The sequence below is a fragment of the Bufo gargarizans genome, chromosome 6 (assembly GCF_014858855.1).
Source record: "Bufo gargarizans isolate SCDJY-AF-19 chromosome 6, ASM1485885v1, whole genome shotgun sequence".
In the NCBI taxonomy this organism is placed as follows: Eukaryota; Metazoa; Chordata; class Amphibia; order Anura; family Bufonidae; genus Bufo; species Bufo gargarizans.
The window spans coordinates 276114280-276132646 of record NC_058085.1 but is presented as its reverse complement, the minus strand read 5'-3'; the positions used below and the strand labels follow the sequence as shown (position 1 = coordinate 276132646).

Genomic DNA, 18367 nt, shown 5'->3' with positions numbered 1-18367 from the left:
TTTTGGTGATGGGACCAGATTTGGCATTAGGGACACGTCCACTCTTATAGGGTATATCATCCTGTTAAAAACAATAGAATACAGTGTCTACTGTGACATGCTCAGTCAATAAAAAGGATGAGGTCAAAAAGGTCAACCATTTATAGTAAGTCCCGATATGTCTCTGTCATTACCTAGGGTTTGTCATTTGTGCAGGTCTCTTATAGAAGGTATATGAGTGCAACCTGACTATGGGCATAGTATTATAGAAATGAAAATCAAACAACAAATAAAATAAAATAATAAATAAATGCATAACAAAGCATTAAAAATAAATAAAGAAATACAAAATAAATAAATAAACAATTATAGGCTGCTATGTGGAAAATGGCTTAACCTGGCAATTTACAGACAAGTTTAATAAAAAAATAATACAGCATAGATAGATAGAGGGATAGATAGATAGATAGTACACAATTGACTGATAAATCGATAGCTATTTAATGGCATAAATAGATATTTGATGATAGATGAATAGATATAGAAGATAAATACATGATTGTCAGATGTTCGATAATAATGGGGATAGACACATAGATAGAGAGATAATGAGATACAGAGGTAGAAAAATAATTTTAAAAAACTATTACCGTACATACAATCCAATCCTTTCTGACTACATAAGATTTTACTTATGCTTTTTTTCAGTACACAATAAGCCCCACAGTATAACATAATACACAGCACATCCTTCCTTCACAAGCAAGGCATAGATAAGTACCCTGCATATGCAGCATCTCTGCCCACATCTCCCATGCCCAGGGCTGCAGCCTGCAATGCAAGTGATGCTGCTGATAGTAATGGAGGTTCATACAATGCATCATGCCCTCTCCTCACCTTCTGGGAGCTGAAGGACTGTGTCCAGTGGTATAAAACCAGCTTGTCCTTGGCTTTGAGGCTGGGGGTTGAGGCTTCAGCATCTTCCTTCCCTTCATTCGTTTTGCCTGCATCATTCTCTATTGCAGAAATAGGCCACCAGCTGCAATTTGTAGGAGTCAGATTGCTGGCAGTAGCCATGACAGCCTGAAACAGAAGAAAGGAGGCTGCTCCTGAGCTGCTGCTCCAGCAATAGCATTATCACATGGTTCTGTGGCCACCACCAGTAGCAGAGGGCCTCCTATTCCTTCCCATCATCAGAATACAGACACTCTCCACAGCTACAGTGCAAACACCAGGATCTCCCTCAATGCCAGTCTCCTTGATGTCTATGTGCAGCTCATTACTAGTCCCTCAGAATCTCCCAAGGTCATGCCTGCATGCTCTGTAATTATAAGACTGCAGACAATCTGGGATTATTAATGTGATATTCTATGCAAATGAATAAGGGTGGAAGGATGTCACATGACACAGGCTACCATGCAAGGCTGGAGCTTTAAAAATAATTGAAATATTGAGGAGGATATGTATGAGGCTGGGATTGGTGGCTGGAGTTTTGTGAAATGTATTCTGGAATAATGAGATTACATAAAATGATGAGGATGGGGGCAAAGGGACAGGGTATGGCAGGATGGGATACTGCAGTTCTGCACCCCCAAAACAGCTAGGGGGTCATTAACTAAGTGATATACTCCAGTTTTCTGGCCTATATCTGTTTCATCTCATTTATAATTTTCTATGCCTGTTTTAGGCGTAGGAAATGTTCAAAATCGACGCCAGCAAAGGCGGATCCACCGCCAGCGCAGGGGTTATTATGACCAGCGCATAAAACTCCGGTCCTAATAAATGACCCAATAGTTTATTTATGTTGTAGATTGTAATGTTTCAAACCCATATAAACCTAATGGATCTCACAGCTGAAGTTTGTTACAATGCAGTCTAGATAATTTCACATCAGCAACATAAATCTCTCTCCTGCTCTGATTTGTATTTTTTTGAGTTTGCTACAATGTATCAGTCTGGACACAAGGTTTAATGTACAGAGGATTGTCAAGAGCAGGGGTCGGCAAAGTTGGTGATATAGAAATCTATTAGTAACAAGTTGTATTTTTTAATACCACCTTTTAATATGGCATACAATGTAGTGGGAAGTGGGAAAAAATTTCAAATGGGGTGGAATTGGAAAAAAAAATGCAATTCCTCCACCATTTTACGTGTTTTGTTCCCACGGCGTTCCCTTTGCAGCAAAACGGACCTGTGCCCTTCATTCTCTGAGTCAGTAAGATTACAATGATACTGTATATGTATAGGTTTTTTATGTCTAAATAGTGTAAAAATAAATGTAAACTTTAAAAAAATATTAATCTAAAGGCTTTAATGACCGCAATTGGTATTATTGCCGGTCGTGGTCATTAGCCGCGGGTCTGCTTGAAACAGCGGAGACCCGCCAGCCATGATGCTCGAGCGGGAGCTATTTTTGCACTTTGCTCCAGCGCTGTACATGGCAGCAAATGGGTAGTGTTGATCACAAATATTCTAATCGCCAATTTTTATCGCGAATATTGGCACTTTGAGAGTTCGCAAATATCTAGAATATAGTGCTATATCTTTTTAGGCTACTTTCACACTGGCGTTTCTCGGTCCGCCTGTGAGATCCGTTTCAGGGCTCTCACAAGCGGCCCCAAACGGATCAGTTTAGCCCCAATGCATTCTGAATGGATGCGGATCCGTTACGAATGCATCAGTTTGGCTCCGTTCCGCCTCCATTCCGCTCTGGAGGCGGACACCAAAACACTGCTTGCAGCGTTTTGGTGTCTGTCTGGCGGTGCAGAGCCAAACTGATCCGTCCTGACTCACAATGTAAGTCAATGGGGACGGATTTGTTTACATTGACACAAATATGGTGCAATTGTAAACAGATCCGTCCCCCATTGACTTTCAATGTAAAGTCAGGACGGATACGTTTGACTTACTCTTAGACTTAGATTTTTTTTTTACGAAGTTATGCAGACGGATCCGTACTGAACGGATACCAGCGTTTGCATTTATAGGTGCGGATCAGTCTGTGCAGATACCAGACGGATCCGCACGTAACGCAGGTGTGAAAATAGCCTTAATCGCGAATATTCGAGATTTATTTTCATCAGTACCCATGATCCCTCACTGCTTCTTGCTTGTGGCCCAATGAGAAGGCTGCAATATCTTTGACTTTAGGAGTAGCGTTGATCGTGAATTTTCATATCGCGAATTTTTATTGCGAATTTCCAGATTGCCGATTTTCACAATCAAGAAAATAATGACTGGAGAGCACGAATTCTCGAATATATGACAAATATTCACCCAAATATTCGCGAAATATCGAGAATTAGAATATTTCCCCTGCCGTTCATCACAGCAAACGGGTTAGGTGTCTGGTTTATGTGGATAATCTACTATTTATGATACAGTAGTAACGTAGATATGTGGGAGGGACATAAAAGCCAGATTAAAAAGCAAAGTTTTTTAACCACACGAAACCTGAAAAAGTCATGTGAGGTGATTGTGTGACTATGCACCTAGGCCAAGATATCAACAAGGTTCAAAGTTGCATTCCTGATGGTTGGGAGAACAATAAGGAACTGGAATAACAGCAAGAGTTGCACAGAGGAGAACCTCTGCACAGATGGATATATGATTAGAAGAATGGTACATATTATATATCCATTCTGTACTGCAAGTGGACATCACATCCCAAGCCTAGGGCGGCAAACAGTGTCTACACAAACCATCAGAAGGAGATTGCACGACATTGGACTACGAGCCAGACGTGCAGACCTCACACCACTATTCTCAAAGGCTATAATGGTGCACTCCAAGACGGCAATGTGTCTACAATGTGTCCTGCTTTTGTCCCGGACACAATGACAGAAGGAAATTGGTCTGATGACCACGTGAGCATTTCTATAAAAAGGCCTTCACAAGGGAACTCTCCGGATTATGGTTGGGGGTGGAATAATGTACGATGATAGCTGCACCCCTCTAGTCTTCATTTCAGGTACACTAGCAGCTGTTTTTCAACAGGACAACACCAGGGCACATGTTGCTCGTGCTACTGTGAGCAGCCTGCGTGGTCTAAACCTGCTACCATGGCCTGCGGCGTCTCCGGACTTGTCTCCCATCCAGCACGTCGGGGACGTCATTGCAAAGGGAGCTACCAACCTCATTGATAGTGTTCGAATCGCGAATATGAATTGCAAATATCATCACCTTTTAGAATATAGTGCTATATATTCGTATTTGCGAATAGTGTTGAACAGGGATGGCCAGTTTGCCATGTTTGCCCAAGAACACATGCGGGCTGCCCTGTGCATCACCGGACTTGTGAGTTAAGATGACAGCCCACATGTGTTCACGGGCGAACATGGCGAACTGGCTATCACTGGTGTTGAATATTCTAATCGCGAATTTATCGAGAATATATTACATTGCCGATTTTTTCTATCAAGTAAACAATGACTGGAAATCACAAATTCTCAAATTTGAGAATTTATGGCGAATATTTGGCCAAAAAAAAATCGCTAAATATTGCAAATTCTAATATTGACTATGCTGCTCATCACTACTCATCACTACTCATTGCTAGCATGCCAAGGCGTCAATTCACTCCACGCAAACCCTCCATTATTACACCCACGCTATTCCCTAACATCTACCTGTTTTTCCAGATTATGATATCGGAAATAAGAAAACTGCAACCTAATAGAGTTTACAACAAAAACTTGTCTAATGCAGAGGCAGCAGCCACCCGGAGCTTACAACAGCCATTGTCATCAAGGAGGCGGACAAGGGAGGTAATGTTGTGTTGTGGGAAACTAGCATCTATATTAAGGAGGCTAGAAGACAATTGGGTAACCACCATTTTTACACTCAATTACCCACAGATCCGACACAAACCTTCATGTATAAAATGGAGAGACTCCTCACTTCTTCATGTCAGTTTAATATCATCACTAAAAAAGAAAAGGAATTCTTGGAGGTCAAACAACCAACGGTCCCCACCTTTTATATGCTCCCCAAGGTACATAAGGACCTAGTTGACCCCCCGGGACGTCCAATTGTGACGGGAATAGGAGGGTTGTGCGAACAGGCCTGTGTTTACCTTGATTTTTTCTTACAGCCCTTTGTATTAGGTCTTCAATCATATCTCAGGGATTCTATGCATCTGGTGCAACACTTGCAGGAGATCCAACTCCCCCCGGGGACTTTAATACTCACCTGTGAGGTCGAGTCACTTTATTCAAACATATCGCATACTGATGGCATAGCGGCGGTCCAATATTTCCTCCAAAGATCCACCCATGGAGATCCAGCGCATCATACATTCTTGGTGAGCCTTCTTGAGTTTGTTTTGCACCATAATTATTTTGTGTTCGATCTGATTTTTTACAGGCAAGTTCCGGGAACAACGATGGGGGCGCGTTGTGCGCCCTCCTACGCCAACCTGTTTTTAGGCTGGTGGGAGAAGACACACGTGTACCCCACATCCATGTATGGTGAACATGTCATTGCTTGGTATCGCTATATAGACGATCTCCTTATCTTTTGGCAAGGCACAACTGAAGCAGTGCATGGATTTTGTCACCATGCTGAACAATAACTCATTTAACATCTCACCTACCCACAGGATCTCGGACACCACTGTCGACTTTTTCGATCTACGACTGCAATTGGATGAACAGGGTATACAGACATCATTATTCCGTAAAGAAACGGCATCAAACAGCCTGTTACATTTTAATAGTTTCCACCCGGACCATTTGCGGAGAGGTATTCCTAAAGGACAGTTCTTGAGGTTACACCGCAATTGCACGACCATGTCTGACTTCAATGAAGCCTCTAGGGACCTGACGACTAGATTCCGGTCACGTGGTTATCCCAAAAAGGTGATATCAGGAGCATATGAAATAGCAAGGGGGCTGACCATTTGGAATTGTTAAAACCTAAACCAAGGCCTCGGGACACCTAGGTACACCTAATTACCAGATATTATAATCAATGGCGTGACCTCTACAAAGTACTAAATACACATTGGCACCTTTTATTGGCGGATTCCAAGATACGAGATTATGTCAATCCAAGTCCCAAGATCATAGCACTAAGAGCTCCAAGTCTACGAGACAAATTGGTATGTAGCCACTTTCAGAGGCCCACACAGCATTTAGGGAGGGGCATTAGACTACGTGGGACATATCCTTGTGGAAACTGCAACATCTGTCAATTTATGAATTGCACTGACTCTTTTTCTACTCGTAGGCACCCGGATGAGATTTCCCTTGGACACTCAGAATGTGGTCTACGTACTCATCTGCGAATGTGACAAAATCTATGTTGGTCAGACTGGTCAGGAAGTACGGAAGCGTATTCAACAGCATCTATCAAATATTGCCTTGGCTCGACGGGATCGAGCCCAAGCTAGGAAACCTCTGACTTCAGTAGCCGCGCATTATTTAGATTGCCACCAATGTAAAACATCTGGGCTCAGGATCGCTGGACTTGATCTGGTACGCAAAACCTTAAGGGGGGGCTCGGCTACTTCTCAGCTACTCCGTCTGGAATCCAAATGGATTTTTTCCTTGGATACGGTGGCTCCTCATGGATTAAACAAAGAACTTACATTTGCTGGTTTTGACAGTTGATGAGCGCACTTATTGTACAGCTATAGGGAGCCACTTCATTCTGCACCTATGTTATTAGTGCAAACAATTGCTGAATTTGATGATGGGCTATGTATACATTGTATTTATGTGTTTATTTATTTATTCATTTATGCACATATAATTAATTATTTATCCATTTGTTAGTATAATGACTAATTATTAATTTTATATAATCATGTTTATTTCCTATGTATTGGCACTTTCACTTGGTGTTTTACAATCACTCCCTTTCCCCATCACTGCTTTCACTGTTTGATTATGCATGCTGTTTAAAACACTAACATATTTAGTTTTTATTGTCTAACCATTTACTGTGCGCCGTCCCTGCATCAACCATGCTAATATATGTATACATATTTAATGTACTTGCACATAATATGTTATAGATTGGCCTGTGATATCTTTGCTCATTACTGAGCTCATCATGCGTTCCACGGCGGTCATTCTCCGCTGGTGGAGCGCATCTTGCGTTCCATCACAGCTTCCTCCTTCCGGTCATGTGACCATTGCATTTCCGGTCCATGGTCTTTGCGCGCACCGTGCGCTCTGGGGCGGCTCCCCTTTATAGGAGGAACGCATTCAGTGTTCTACAGTAGCCACTCCCCTTCGGTCACATGACCCAGGGATTTCTGGCTTCCGTTTTTTCGCATGCTATTGCTTTATGTCTCCTGGTACACTGCCGCGCTCCTACAGCTGACTCCCCTCTCACAGATGAATTATATTACGTTTAATTTATGGGATTTACCTTTGCATATAGATGACACACTTACATTGGGCTCATTACCCTTGAGGAAGCCGGACTGCGCCGGCGATACGCGTTGGGCATCTCTCACTTTGTCCAGATCCACTGCACCAGCTGCTTTCACAGGATCTGGCTCTTACTCTTTGACCTCATTGTGGTCTGCTTTTATTCATTAGTGGCCATACCTTATTTAACATTTTCTACATGTAGTTTATATGCTGATATAGCTGGCATACATTTCATGTCCTGATTTTGTGGACGTTCAGTGGATTCTGCATGTGTCGGTCTTATTTAGATACTGACACGTTGTTCATATTGTATACAATTTTTTAATGTGTTTGTTTGTTTTAGTTGTCTAATAAACTTTATACATAAACGTTTATCACCTATGGTTATTGTTGGATGTGCATTCTTAGGGTGGTTCTTTTGGCTCTTCATTGAGTCTATTTGTATTTCATTAACACGTCTTTCGATCCTGTGGATTCCATAATTCCATGAGTTTTTGGTATTGCAATTTCAATGCTCAGTGTTTATACTGCAGCAAAACCGATCACGGGACATATATACAGGACCAGAAGCAAGCACAGTAGATATATACAGCACCAGAAGAGGTATTCGCATCGCAGGAGGCACAATGATGTCACTGTGCCGCCTGCATCTTAAAAAAGCACAGAATGGGGGCAAGATAGTTACCTTGTCTTGCCACTGCTGCCAGTTGCACAGTGGTCTTGGGTATGCAAATACTATTGAGTGCAGTGGGGCCCGGAAACTGAGAGAATTAGCCCGGCGACTGGGTGCCCAGCAGAGTGGGCACATAACCTGGGAGAAATAACTCTTCTGGTAATACAGAAGTTACTAAAGGTGTAGGATGAAGAAGAAGCCGCCATGTTTAGGTCACAGCCTGCTCTTTTACAGAGGGCTCACCATTTGAAAAGTATTGTGGCTTTGACAAAAACAATGGGAGAAAACTATCATTGTTGCCCATAGCAACTAATCACAGCACAGCTTTCACTTTACCAGTGCAGTTTAAGAAATGAAAGCTGTGCTCTGATTGCTTGCTATGGGCAATCATGCCAGTTCCTTCTTTTTGATAGTTTTAATTAATGAGGCCAAATGTGCAAAATTTATCATGAGGAAAAAGTCAAATTTATGTTACACCCATTCCCCCCCCTCTACTGTGAGATTGAAGCATTTTTGGGACTTTGTAAAAAGTTGAATTTAAAGGGTAACTGTAATTTTTTTTTATTTGCTAGTTTATTAGAGCTAGGCATGTATACCTGAGTTAGTCTGTCAAAAGATCTATAATTAGCTTATAATAACAGCTTTCACTAATGTCCCCTGTCCCTTTCCACTGCTCCCTTAAAAGACAGTTGCTATGGCTTGTCTGTCTCTGGCTAAGAAGACAGGAAGACGGAGGGGCGGTCCTTCACGCTGCATGCCTGCATTAGGCTTCAGAGTGAGGAGGCGTGTCTCTCAGTAATCCAATCTGATTGGCTGGCAGGGAACTGCTGGCTACAGCAAGTGTGTATGGGAAGTGAGGGAAAGCAGATTTGGCCTCAGAGAACTGGCAGAGGAGTCATCTTGAGAAGGTCCTCATATTGTAAATGTTTAAACAGCCGTAACTAAGGTAAAAACGTGACAGTTACCCTTTAAATATGGCATAAATGTTGTAGAAGGATATTGGAGGCACTTGACTCCGTCTATCTCTTAACATTCTGTTCCTCTCTAACATCCTGACGTGGTTATGTACTTTGACTCGACACACTATGTACTAATAAAATACACTTATTAAAGACTACAAAGTCTCTATATACAATTATTATACTATGTATATACTGTATATATATATAGGAGATGAAAAAACGAGGCAGCACTTCCAGCTTTTGGTGTACGGGTGAAGACCCCAAACTTTAATCCAAGCGACGTTTCGGCCTACTCAATGAGGCCTTTATCAAGCTACATAACAGTGCAAATAACTGGGTATATATACCCACACTACAATACAAGTGAGTGACAATTAGTGGTTACACCTGTTAACAATCAAGTCACATGACCTAAGACTACATCGTCACATGGTGTTCAGACATAATAAACATAATACTTTTACTCCTTTTGTGCATCAAAAGGTGTTCATCTTATTCATAAGAGCATAAGTGATGTGCGCAACAATTGCAGTGCATATACAATACATCATATATAGAGGATCAAAGCCCCTTTTTTTATACAGTGACCATTATGTGATGCAGTACATAAAGAGTTAAAATCATATGCTGCAGTTGCAGCTGTACCATATTAAAAGTTGGACGGAGCTCACCATCTACAGACATTTTACCTGTCCACATCACCATGCTGTCAGCGTTGGCGTCCCCCAGTCGGCAGTGCGCATGCGCCGGACCAGACGGCTCCGGCCGCGCCCCCGACAGCGCCACGCCCCCACGTCGCGCTCCAATGGACCGCAGCGTCATCCACCGGAACGCACGCAGGAGCCGCAGCTGCTGGGGGAGGGAGGCCAGACCATGTGGCCCAGCGCACGTCACGCCGCAGGCGGGACCCAGCCGTCACCATGGCGATGTAAACAAGCTTAGACAGGCGGACGAGCCCAGCGCGGCCAGAGCAAGTACATGCGCACAGATCCAGACATAAGAATGTGTTTGGAAATGGCCAAGGGGGAGGAAAATCGAGCCTAGCCACCAGCTCAAGCGATTATATCATCCCCCTTTGCCATCACCAACTACTTCATGTGGTGTGGCTGTCATGGGACACACTCCTCCCATCAACATACACATATTCAAGATAGCGTGTATGTCAAGTCACTGACCCTCAAATGTGTGGTCAGTAACGCGCATACACCAACAATCAATAAGTACATTATAAAACAGTGTTGGACACAATGTCTGATTTCGAACTGGGTATTCAGTACCGGGTGCACGAATTTGTCCCCTTTCAGCATATAATTGCAGTTAACACAGTTTAAACATGGGTAGCACCCATTTCTCTTGCGGCCTATATAGGTTTGAACGGGGGCCTTATCCACGGTAACATCTGCTCTCACCAGTTTGTCCCTCAGACTATCCGCTCTCCTATACGACATCAGGGGGGGCACAGCAAACTCCTTCACCTTTTTGAAGCTATTGTTTAATATCGGCCAATGCTTCTTAATGGCTCCCGCTATCTGATAGCTACCCTCATTATAGGTGGAGATGAAAGGTACCCTACTATGTTTGGTAGCCTCACTGGTCGCAGATGGCAGACAAATTCATCAGGCGGGGGTATCCGAGAAGTTTGGTATGCAGACAGTTGGATGGGATGGAAACCAGGAAGACCAGTGAGGCTACCAAACATAGTAGGGTACCTTTCATCTCCACCTATAATGAGGGTAGCTATCAGATAGCGGGAGCCATTAAGAAGCATTGGCCGATATTAAACAATAGCTTCAAAAAGGTGAAGGAGTTTGCTGTGCCCCCCCTGATGTCGTATAGGAGAGCGGATAGTCTGAGGGACAAACTGGTGAGAGCAGATGTTACCGTGGATAAGGCCCCCGTTCAAACCTATATAGGCCGCAAGAGAAATGGGTGCTACCCATGTTTAAACTGTGTTAACTGCAATTATATGCTGAAAGGGGACAAATTCGTGCACCCGGTACTGAATACCCAGTTCGAAATCAGACATTGTGTCCAACACTGTTTTATAATGTACTTATTGATTGTTGGTGTATGCGCGTTACTGACCACACATTTGAGGGTCAGTGACTTGACATACACGCTATCTTGAATATGTGTATGTTGATGGGAGGAGTGTGTCCCATGACAGCCACACCACATGAAGTAGTTGGTGATGGCAAAGGGGGATGATATAATCGCTTGAGCTGGTGGCTAGGCTCGATTTTCCTCCCCCTTGGCCATTTCCAAACACATTCTTATGTCTGGATCTGTGCGCATGTACTTGCTCTGGCCGCGCTGGGCTCGTCCGCCTGTCTAAGCTTGTTTACATCGCCATGGTGACGGCTGGGTCCCGCCTGCGGCGTGACGTGCGCTGGGCCACATGGTCTGGCCTCCCTCCCCCAGCAGCTGCGGTTCCTGCGTGCGTTCCGGTGGATGACGCTGCGGTCCATTGGAGCGCGACGTGGGGGCGTGGCGCTGTCGGGGGCGCGGCCGGAGCCGTCTGGTCTGGCGCATGCGCACTGCCGACTGGGGGACGCCAACGCTGACAGCATGGTGATGTGGACAGGTAAAATGTCTGTAGATGGTGAGCTCCGTCCAACTTTTAATATGGTACAGCTGCAACTGCAGCATATGATTTTAACTCTTTATGTACTGCATCACATAATGGTCACTGTATAAAAAAAGGGGCTTTGATCCTCTATATATGATGTATTGTATATGCACTGCAATTGTTGCGCACATCACTTATGCTCTTATGAATAAGATGAACACCTTTTGATGCACAAAAGGAGTAAAAGTATTATGTTTATTATGTCTGAACACCATGTGACGATGTAGTCTTAGGTCATGTGACTTGATTGTTAACAGGTGTAACCACTAATTGTCACTCACTTGTATTGTAGTGTGGGTATATATACCCAGTTATTTGCACTGTTATGTAGCTTGATAAAGGCCTCATTGAGTAGGCCGAAACGTCGCTTGGATTAAAGTTTGGGGTCTTCACCCGTACACCAAAAGCTGGAAGTGCTGCCTCGTTTTTTCATCTCCTGTATATCGTGGACGAGTGGCCTGCCTCTGTGGGGATTTGCACCCAGTTCACTGGCTCTGACTGTGCTGCTGCACTATTTGTGTTTTCTGTATATATATATATAGTGAGACAGTGACAGGTCTCACGCAGCTTAGAGGAAAGGAAGTGGTGGATAGTGCGGTCCACACCCCTATTCCACCACAGGTGAGGCAAGCTGGAGATAATAAGGGCTGGCATAAAGCACCTCCCAGGGTGTCAGCAAGGGGGAAGTGTTGTCTTGGGACAGAGACTGTGACAGAGGCCTGGAGGCTCTGTGAGTGTGGTCTCAGCCCGGCAAGGCTGAAGGGCCACGAGGCTGGGTGGTAGCCTGGAGTTGGGGGACGTAGCGACGCCTGGGAGGGTCGCACGGCCATAGTCAGGCAGACTACTGAACCCAAATCCCCCACAAGAAACAGTTAACTGGAGACAGTGGGCATACTGTGCTCTGTACAGCAAGGAGGCTGTGGGACATTTGGCTGACAAAGCCGCATGAGTTCACAAGATGTGAACTCTGACCTAAGTGAGTCAGGAAACTTTGTGTTTAGGCCTCTTTCACACTTGCATTGTCCGGATCCGGCGTGTACTCCACTTGCCGGAATTACACGCCGGACCCGGAAAAACGCAAGTGTACTGAAAGCATTTCAAGACGGATCCGTCTTCAAAATGCTTTCAGTGTTACTATGGCACCCAGGACGCTATTAAAGTCCTGGTTGCCATAGTAGTAGTGGGGAGCGGGGGAGCGGTATACTTACAGTCCGCGCGGCTCCCGGGGCGCTCCAGAGTGACGTCAGAGCGCCCCATGCGCATGGATCATGTGATCCATGCGATCACGTCATCCATGCGCTTGGGGCGCCCTGACGTCACTCTGGAGCGCCCCGGGAGCCGCACGGACGGTAAGTATGCTGCTCCCCGCTCCCCACTACACTTTACCATGGCTGCCAGGACTTTAGCGTCCCGGCAGCCATGGTAACCATTGAGAAAAAGCTAAACGTCGCATCCGGCAATGCGCCGAAACGACGTTTAGCTTAAGGCCGGATCCGGATCAATGCCTTTCAATGGGCATTCATTCCGGATCCGGCCTTGCGGCAAGTGTTCCGGATTTTTGGCCGGAGCAAAAAGCGCAGCATGCTGCGCTATTTGCTGCGGCCAAAAAACGTTCCGTTCCAGAACGGAAGACATCCTGATGCATCCTGAAGGACGGACTATCCATTCAGAATGCATTAGGATAATCCTGATCAGTATTCTTCCGGCATAGAGCCCCGACGACGGAACTCTATGCCGGAAGAAAAGAACGCAGGTGTGAAAGAGCCCTTAGTTAGAGCCTGGACAGGCGAGTGTTTATTATTTTGTCATTTTGTTGTTGCTGGTGTTGCACAATAAATGCAATGTTTGGACATTATATACGTGCCTGGTGAAGTAACCTGTGAGAATGACCCCCGGAGAAGAGCTAAACCCCCACAATATATACACAGTACAGACCAAAAGTTTGGACCCACCTTCTCATTCAAAGAGTTTTCTTTATTTTCATGACTATGAAAATTGTAGATTTATGCTGAAGGCATCAAAACTATGAAAAAGTTATGTACCTTCCCTGCCCGTGTTTGCTAGACCACGTGTCTGTGGTCAGAAGTATCTTGGCACCGACACTGTGTGCCAGAGATATATTAACTTGCCGCTGAACGTGGCCATATAGTTCAGGGATGCCCTTCTGGGAGAAATATTTCCTATCGGGGACCTTCCATTGCGGTGTGCCAATAGACACAAATTTTCTAAAGGCCTCCAAGTCCACCAATTTATATGGCAGTAGTTGGCGGGCTAGCAGTTCCGACAAGCCAGTGGTCAGCTGTTGGACAAGAGGATTATCCGGCATCATAATTTTTTTACGCCTGCCATGTGCCAGATGAATGCGACAACGGCGCGGTGAATGGTGGAGTAGAAGACAAATGGGAGGATAGAGGAGAAGGAGAAGAGGCAGGACATGGAGCGCCGGGAGTGTGGTTTTGTGGGTTCTGACGGCTTGGCTTCCACTGGGCTCGGTGATGGGAGACCAGGTGCCTTCTTAACCCCTTAAGGACACAGCCTTTTTACACCTTAGGACCAGGCCATTTTTTGCAAATCTGACCAGAGTCACTTTAAGTGCTGATAACTTTAAAACACTTTGACTTATCCAGGCCGTTCTGAGATTGTTTTTTTGTCACATATTGTACTTCATGACACTGGTAAAATGAAGTAAAAAAAAAATTTTTTTTTGCACCAAAAAAGACGTAATTTAACAAAAATTTTGAAAAATTTGTAAATTTCAAAGTTTCAGTTTCTCTACTTCTGTAATACATAGTAATACCCCTAAAAATTGTGATGCCTTTACATTCCCCATATGTCTACTTCATGTTTGAATTATTTTGGGAATGATATTTTATTTTTTGGGGATGTTACAAGGCTTAGAAGTTTAGAAGCAAATCTTGAAATTTTTCAGAAATTTACAAAAACCAAATTTTTAGGGACCACTACAGCTCTGAAGTCACTTTGCGAGGCTTACATAATAGAAACCACCCAAAAATGACCCCATTCTATAAACTACACCCCTCAAGGTATTCAAAACTGATTTTACAAACTTCATTAACCCTTTAGGTGTTGCACAAGAGTTATTGGCAAATGGGGATGAAATTTGAGAATTTCATTTTTTTGGCTAATTTTCCATTTTAACCCATTTTTTCCACTAACAAAGCAAGGGTTAACAGCCAAACAAGACTGTATCTTTATTGCCCTGACTCTGCCGTTTACAGAAACACCCCATATGTGGCCGTAAACTACTGTACGGCCACACAGCGGGGCGTAGAGTGAAAGGTGCGCCGTTTAGTTTTTGGAAGGCAGGTTTTGCTGGACTGTTTTTTTGACACCATGCCCCATTTGAAGCCCCCTGATGCACCCCTAGAGTAGAAACTCCATAAAAGTGACCCCATCTAAGAAACTACACCCCACAAGGTATTCAAAACTGATTTTACAAAGTTTGTTAACCCTTTAGGTGTTGCACAAGATTTAATGGAAAATAGAGATACAATTTCAAAATTTCACTTTTTGGGCAGATTTTCCATTTTAATATTTTTTTTCCAGTTACAAAGCAAGAGTTAACAGCCAAACAAAACTCATTATTTATGGCCCTGATTCTGTAGTTTACAGAAACACCCCATATGTGGTCGTAAACTGCTGTACGGGCACACGGCAGGGCGCAGAAGGAAAGGAATGCCATACGGTTTTTGGAAGGCAGATTTTGCTGGACTGGTTTTATTGACACCATGTCCCATTTGAAGCCCCCCTGATGCACCCCTAGAGTAGAAACTCCAAAAAAGTGACCCCATTTTAGAAACTACGGGATAAGGTGGCAGTTTTGTTGGTACTAGTTTAGGGTACATATGATTTTTGGTTGCTCTATATTACACTTTTTGTGCGGCAAGGTAACAAGAAATAGCTTTTTTGGCACCGTTTTTTTTTTTGTTATTTACAACATTCATCTGACCGGTTAGATCATGTGGTAATTTTATAGAGCAGGTTGTCACGGACGCGGCGATAACTAATATGTATACAATTTTTTTTATTTATGTAAGTTTTACACAATGAATTAATTTTTAAAACAAAAAAAGTTTTAGTGTCTCCATAGTCTAAGAGCCATAGTTTTTTCAGTTTTTGGGCGATTATCTCAAGTAGGGTCTCATTTTTTGCGGGATGAGATTACGGTTTTATTGGCACTATTTTGGGGTGCATATGACTTTTTGATCGCTTGCTGTTACACTTTTTGTGAAGTAAGATGACAAAAAATTGCTTTTTTTACACTGTTTTTTTTTATTATTTTTTTTTACGGTGGTCACCTGAGAGGTTAGGTCATGTGATATTTTTATAGAGCCGGTCGATACGGACGCGGCGATACCTAATATGTATACTTTTTTTTATTTATGTAAGTTTTACACAATGATTTCATTTTTGAAACAAAAAAAATCATGTTTTAGTGTTTCCATAGTCTAAGAGCCATAGTTTTTTCAGTTTTGGGGCGATTATCTTGGGTAGGGTATGATTTTTGCGGGATGAGATGACGGTTTGATTGTTACAATTTTGGAGTACATACAACTTTTTTGATCACTTTTATTAACTTTTTTGGGAAGTAAGGTGGGCAAAATTTCAATTTCATCATAGTTTTATTTATTTTTTTATGGCATTCACCGTTTGGGTAAAGTAACATGACCGTTTTATAGATCAGGTCGTTACGGACGCGGCGATACCAAACATGTGTAGGGAATTTCATTTTTATTATTTTTAATCAGTGATAAATGTGTTTTTTGATTTTTACTTTATTTTCACTTTTTTTCACTTTCTTTTTGACCCAGACCCACTTGGTTCTTGAAGATCCAGTGGGTCTGATGTCTGTATAATACAGTACAGTACAATATATAGTACTGTACTGTATTTTACACTTTGTCTGAACAGATCTATGCCTTTCAGCACAGATCTGTTCAGCACCATGGACAGCAGGACGCCTGAGAAGGCGTCCTGTTGCCATGGGAACCTTCCCCGTCTGCTCAGTTATGTTCAGAACTGCGCAGACGGGGAAGGGTGAGGACGGGGCTCTGGGGGGGCTGTCTGGGAGCTCTCTCCCTCTCCATTCGGGGGGCTGCAAAGGCACAGCAGCCCCCCGATGGGAGAGGGAGGGAGCTCCCTGCGCTGTTAACCTTTTCCATACAGCGGTCCGTACGGACCGCGGTATGGAAAGGGTTAAACGGCTGACATCGCAGCACAGATGTCAGCCGTTTATACCAGGGTGCCAGCAATGTGCTGGCACCCTGGTATACCCACTAGTAACCAACGATTATTCAAGGGGAGGCGGGCGGGGGATCGCGATCCCGCCTGCAGCACCGCTCGCCGCCCGCACCGCCCGCAACCCTCCCCCTGCACCTCCCACCGTGCTCAAATAACTCAGGGGTGCAGGGGGGAGGGATGCAGGAACATTTTTGGAATCGTAAAGTTTCTGATCCCCGCGGTCAGGGACCGCGGGGATCAGAAACTGCAGAAATCGCAGCAAACCGCAGGTCTGAATTGACCTGCGGTTTGCCGCGATCGCCGACATGGGGGGGTCACGGGACCCCCCCGCGCATTTAGCCTAGGTGCCTGCTCAATGATTTGAGCAGGCACCGGGTTCCGATCACTGCCAGCCGCACGGCAGTGATCAGAAATACACAGGGCGTACATGTACGCCCTGTGTCCTTAAGTACCAGGGCACAAGGGCGTACCTGTACGCCCTATGTCCTTAAGAGGTTAAGGCGGTCGTCCCTAGGTGAGTGTTGGGCTTACTGCAACTTATGCATTGACAGCACAGGCTGCAGTTGGCAACACTGTTATCAGCAGCTGACATGTTAAAAAAAGCCCACACTGCAGAGCCATGTGCCGGTGTCCTGGGAGCGCAAGATGTGACCGCGCATGGTGGATGGCTCGCTCCAGATACATTTCCAGTCTGATATTTACCTCCTGTGCACTGCGAGTTCTGCCTGCTTCTCCTCCCTATCTGCTGCTCCGTCTTTCCCTCTGAACTCCCCTCCTCTTCCTCTCTTGTGGGCACCCACGTGACGTCCATCGGCATGTCATTATCGTCACCTTCACCATTACTTACATTAGATATCTCAGAGTAGGCAGCAACAGCGGGGACCTCTGACTCGAATGGAGGGGCTAAGGTGGTGGTGTCTTTGGGGGTGCACACAGCAGAGAGTGAGGAGGGTGCAGATACAGAGGATGAGGAGGGTGCAGAAGCAAAAGGCTGAGTGAGCCACTCAACTAAGGGTACTTTCACACTAGCGTTTTTCTTTTCCGGCACTGATTTCCATCATAGAGGCTCAATACCAGAAAAGAACTGATCAGTTTCATCCCTATGCATTCTGAATGGAGAGAAATCTGTTCAGGATGCATCAGGATGTCTTCAGTTCAGTCACTGAACGGCGTTTTGGACGGAGGAAATACCGCAGCATGCTGCGGTATTATCTCTGTCCAAAATTCCGTATTAGTTGCCGGAATGCCGGATCTGGCATTAATTCACATTGCGCAGACTGGTAAAAACATTGCTTACCGGTAATCGTTTTTCTCGATACCCATGACGGCACCCTGTGCAACTCAGGACCTCCCATCAGGACAGGAAACCTGAGAAGATAAAAAGGACACACCTCCACCTAACACCAGTGGAAGAAATAAATTGTTCTCCGGGGAGAAGTGACAAAGGATCAAAGACCCCCTTTTTTATCTATATTACTTC

The 18367-nt window shown here is 44.4% G+C and overlaps 1 protein-coding gene across 1 annotated transcript in view; it reads right to left on the bottom strand.

Annotated features, from left to right (window-relative positions):
- GDAP1L1 (ganglioside induced differentiation associated protein 1 like 1) overlaps positions 1–18367 on the bottom strand; it is a 95263-nt gene that overhangs the window by 59713 nt on the left and 17183 nt on the right. The window contains exon 2 of the mRNA XM_044298309.1: positions 877–1062. Within this exon, the coding sequence (XP_044154244.1) occupies positions 877–1056 (180 nt within the window). The 5' untranslated portion in view covers positions 1057–1062. The remainder of the gene's footprint in view (positions 1–876; positions 1063–18367) is intronic.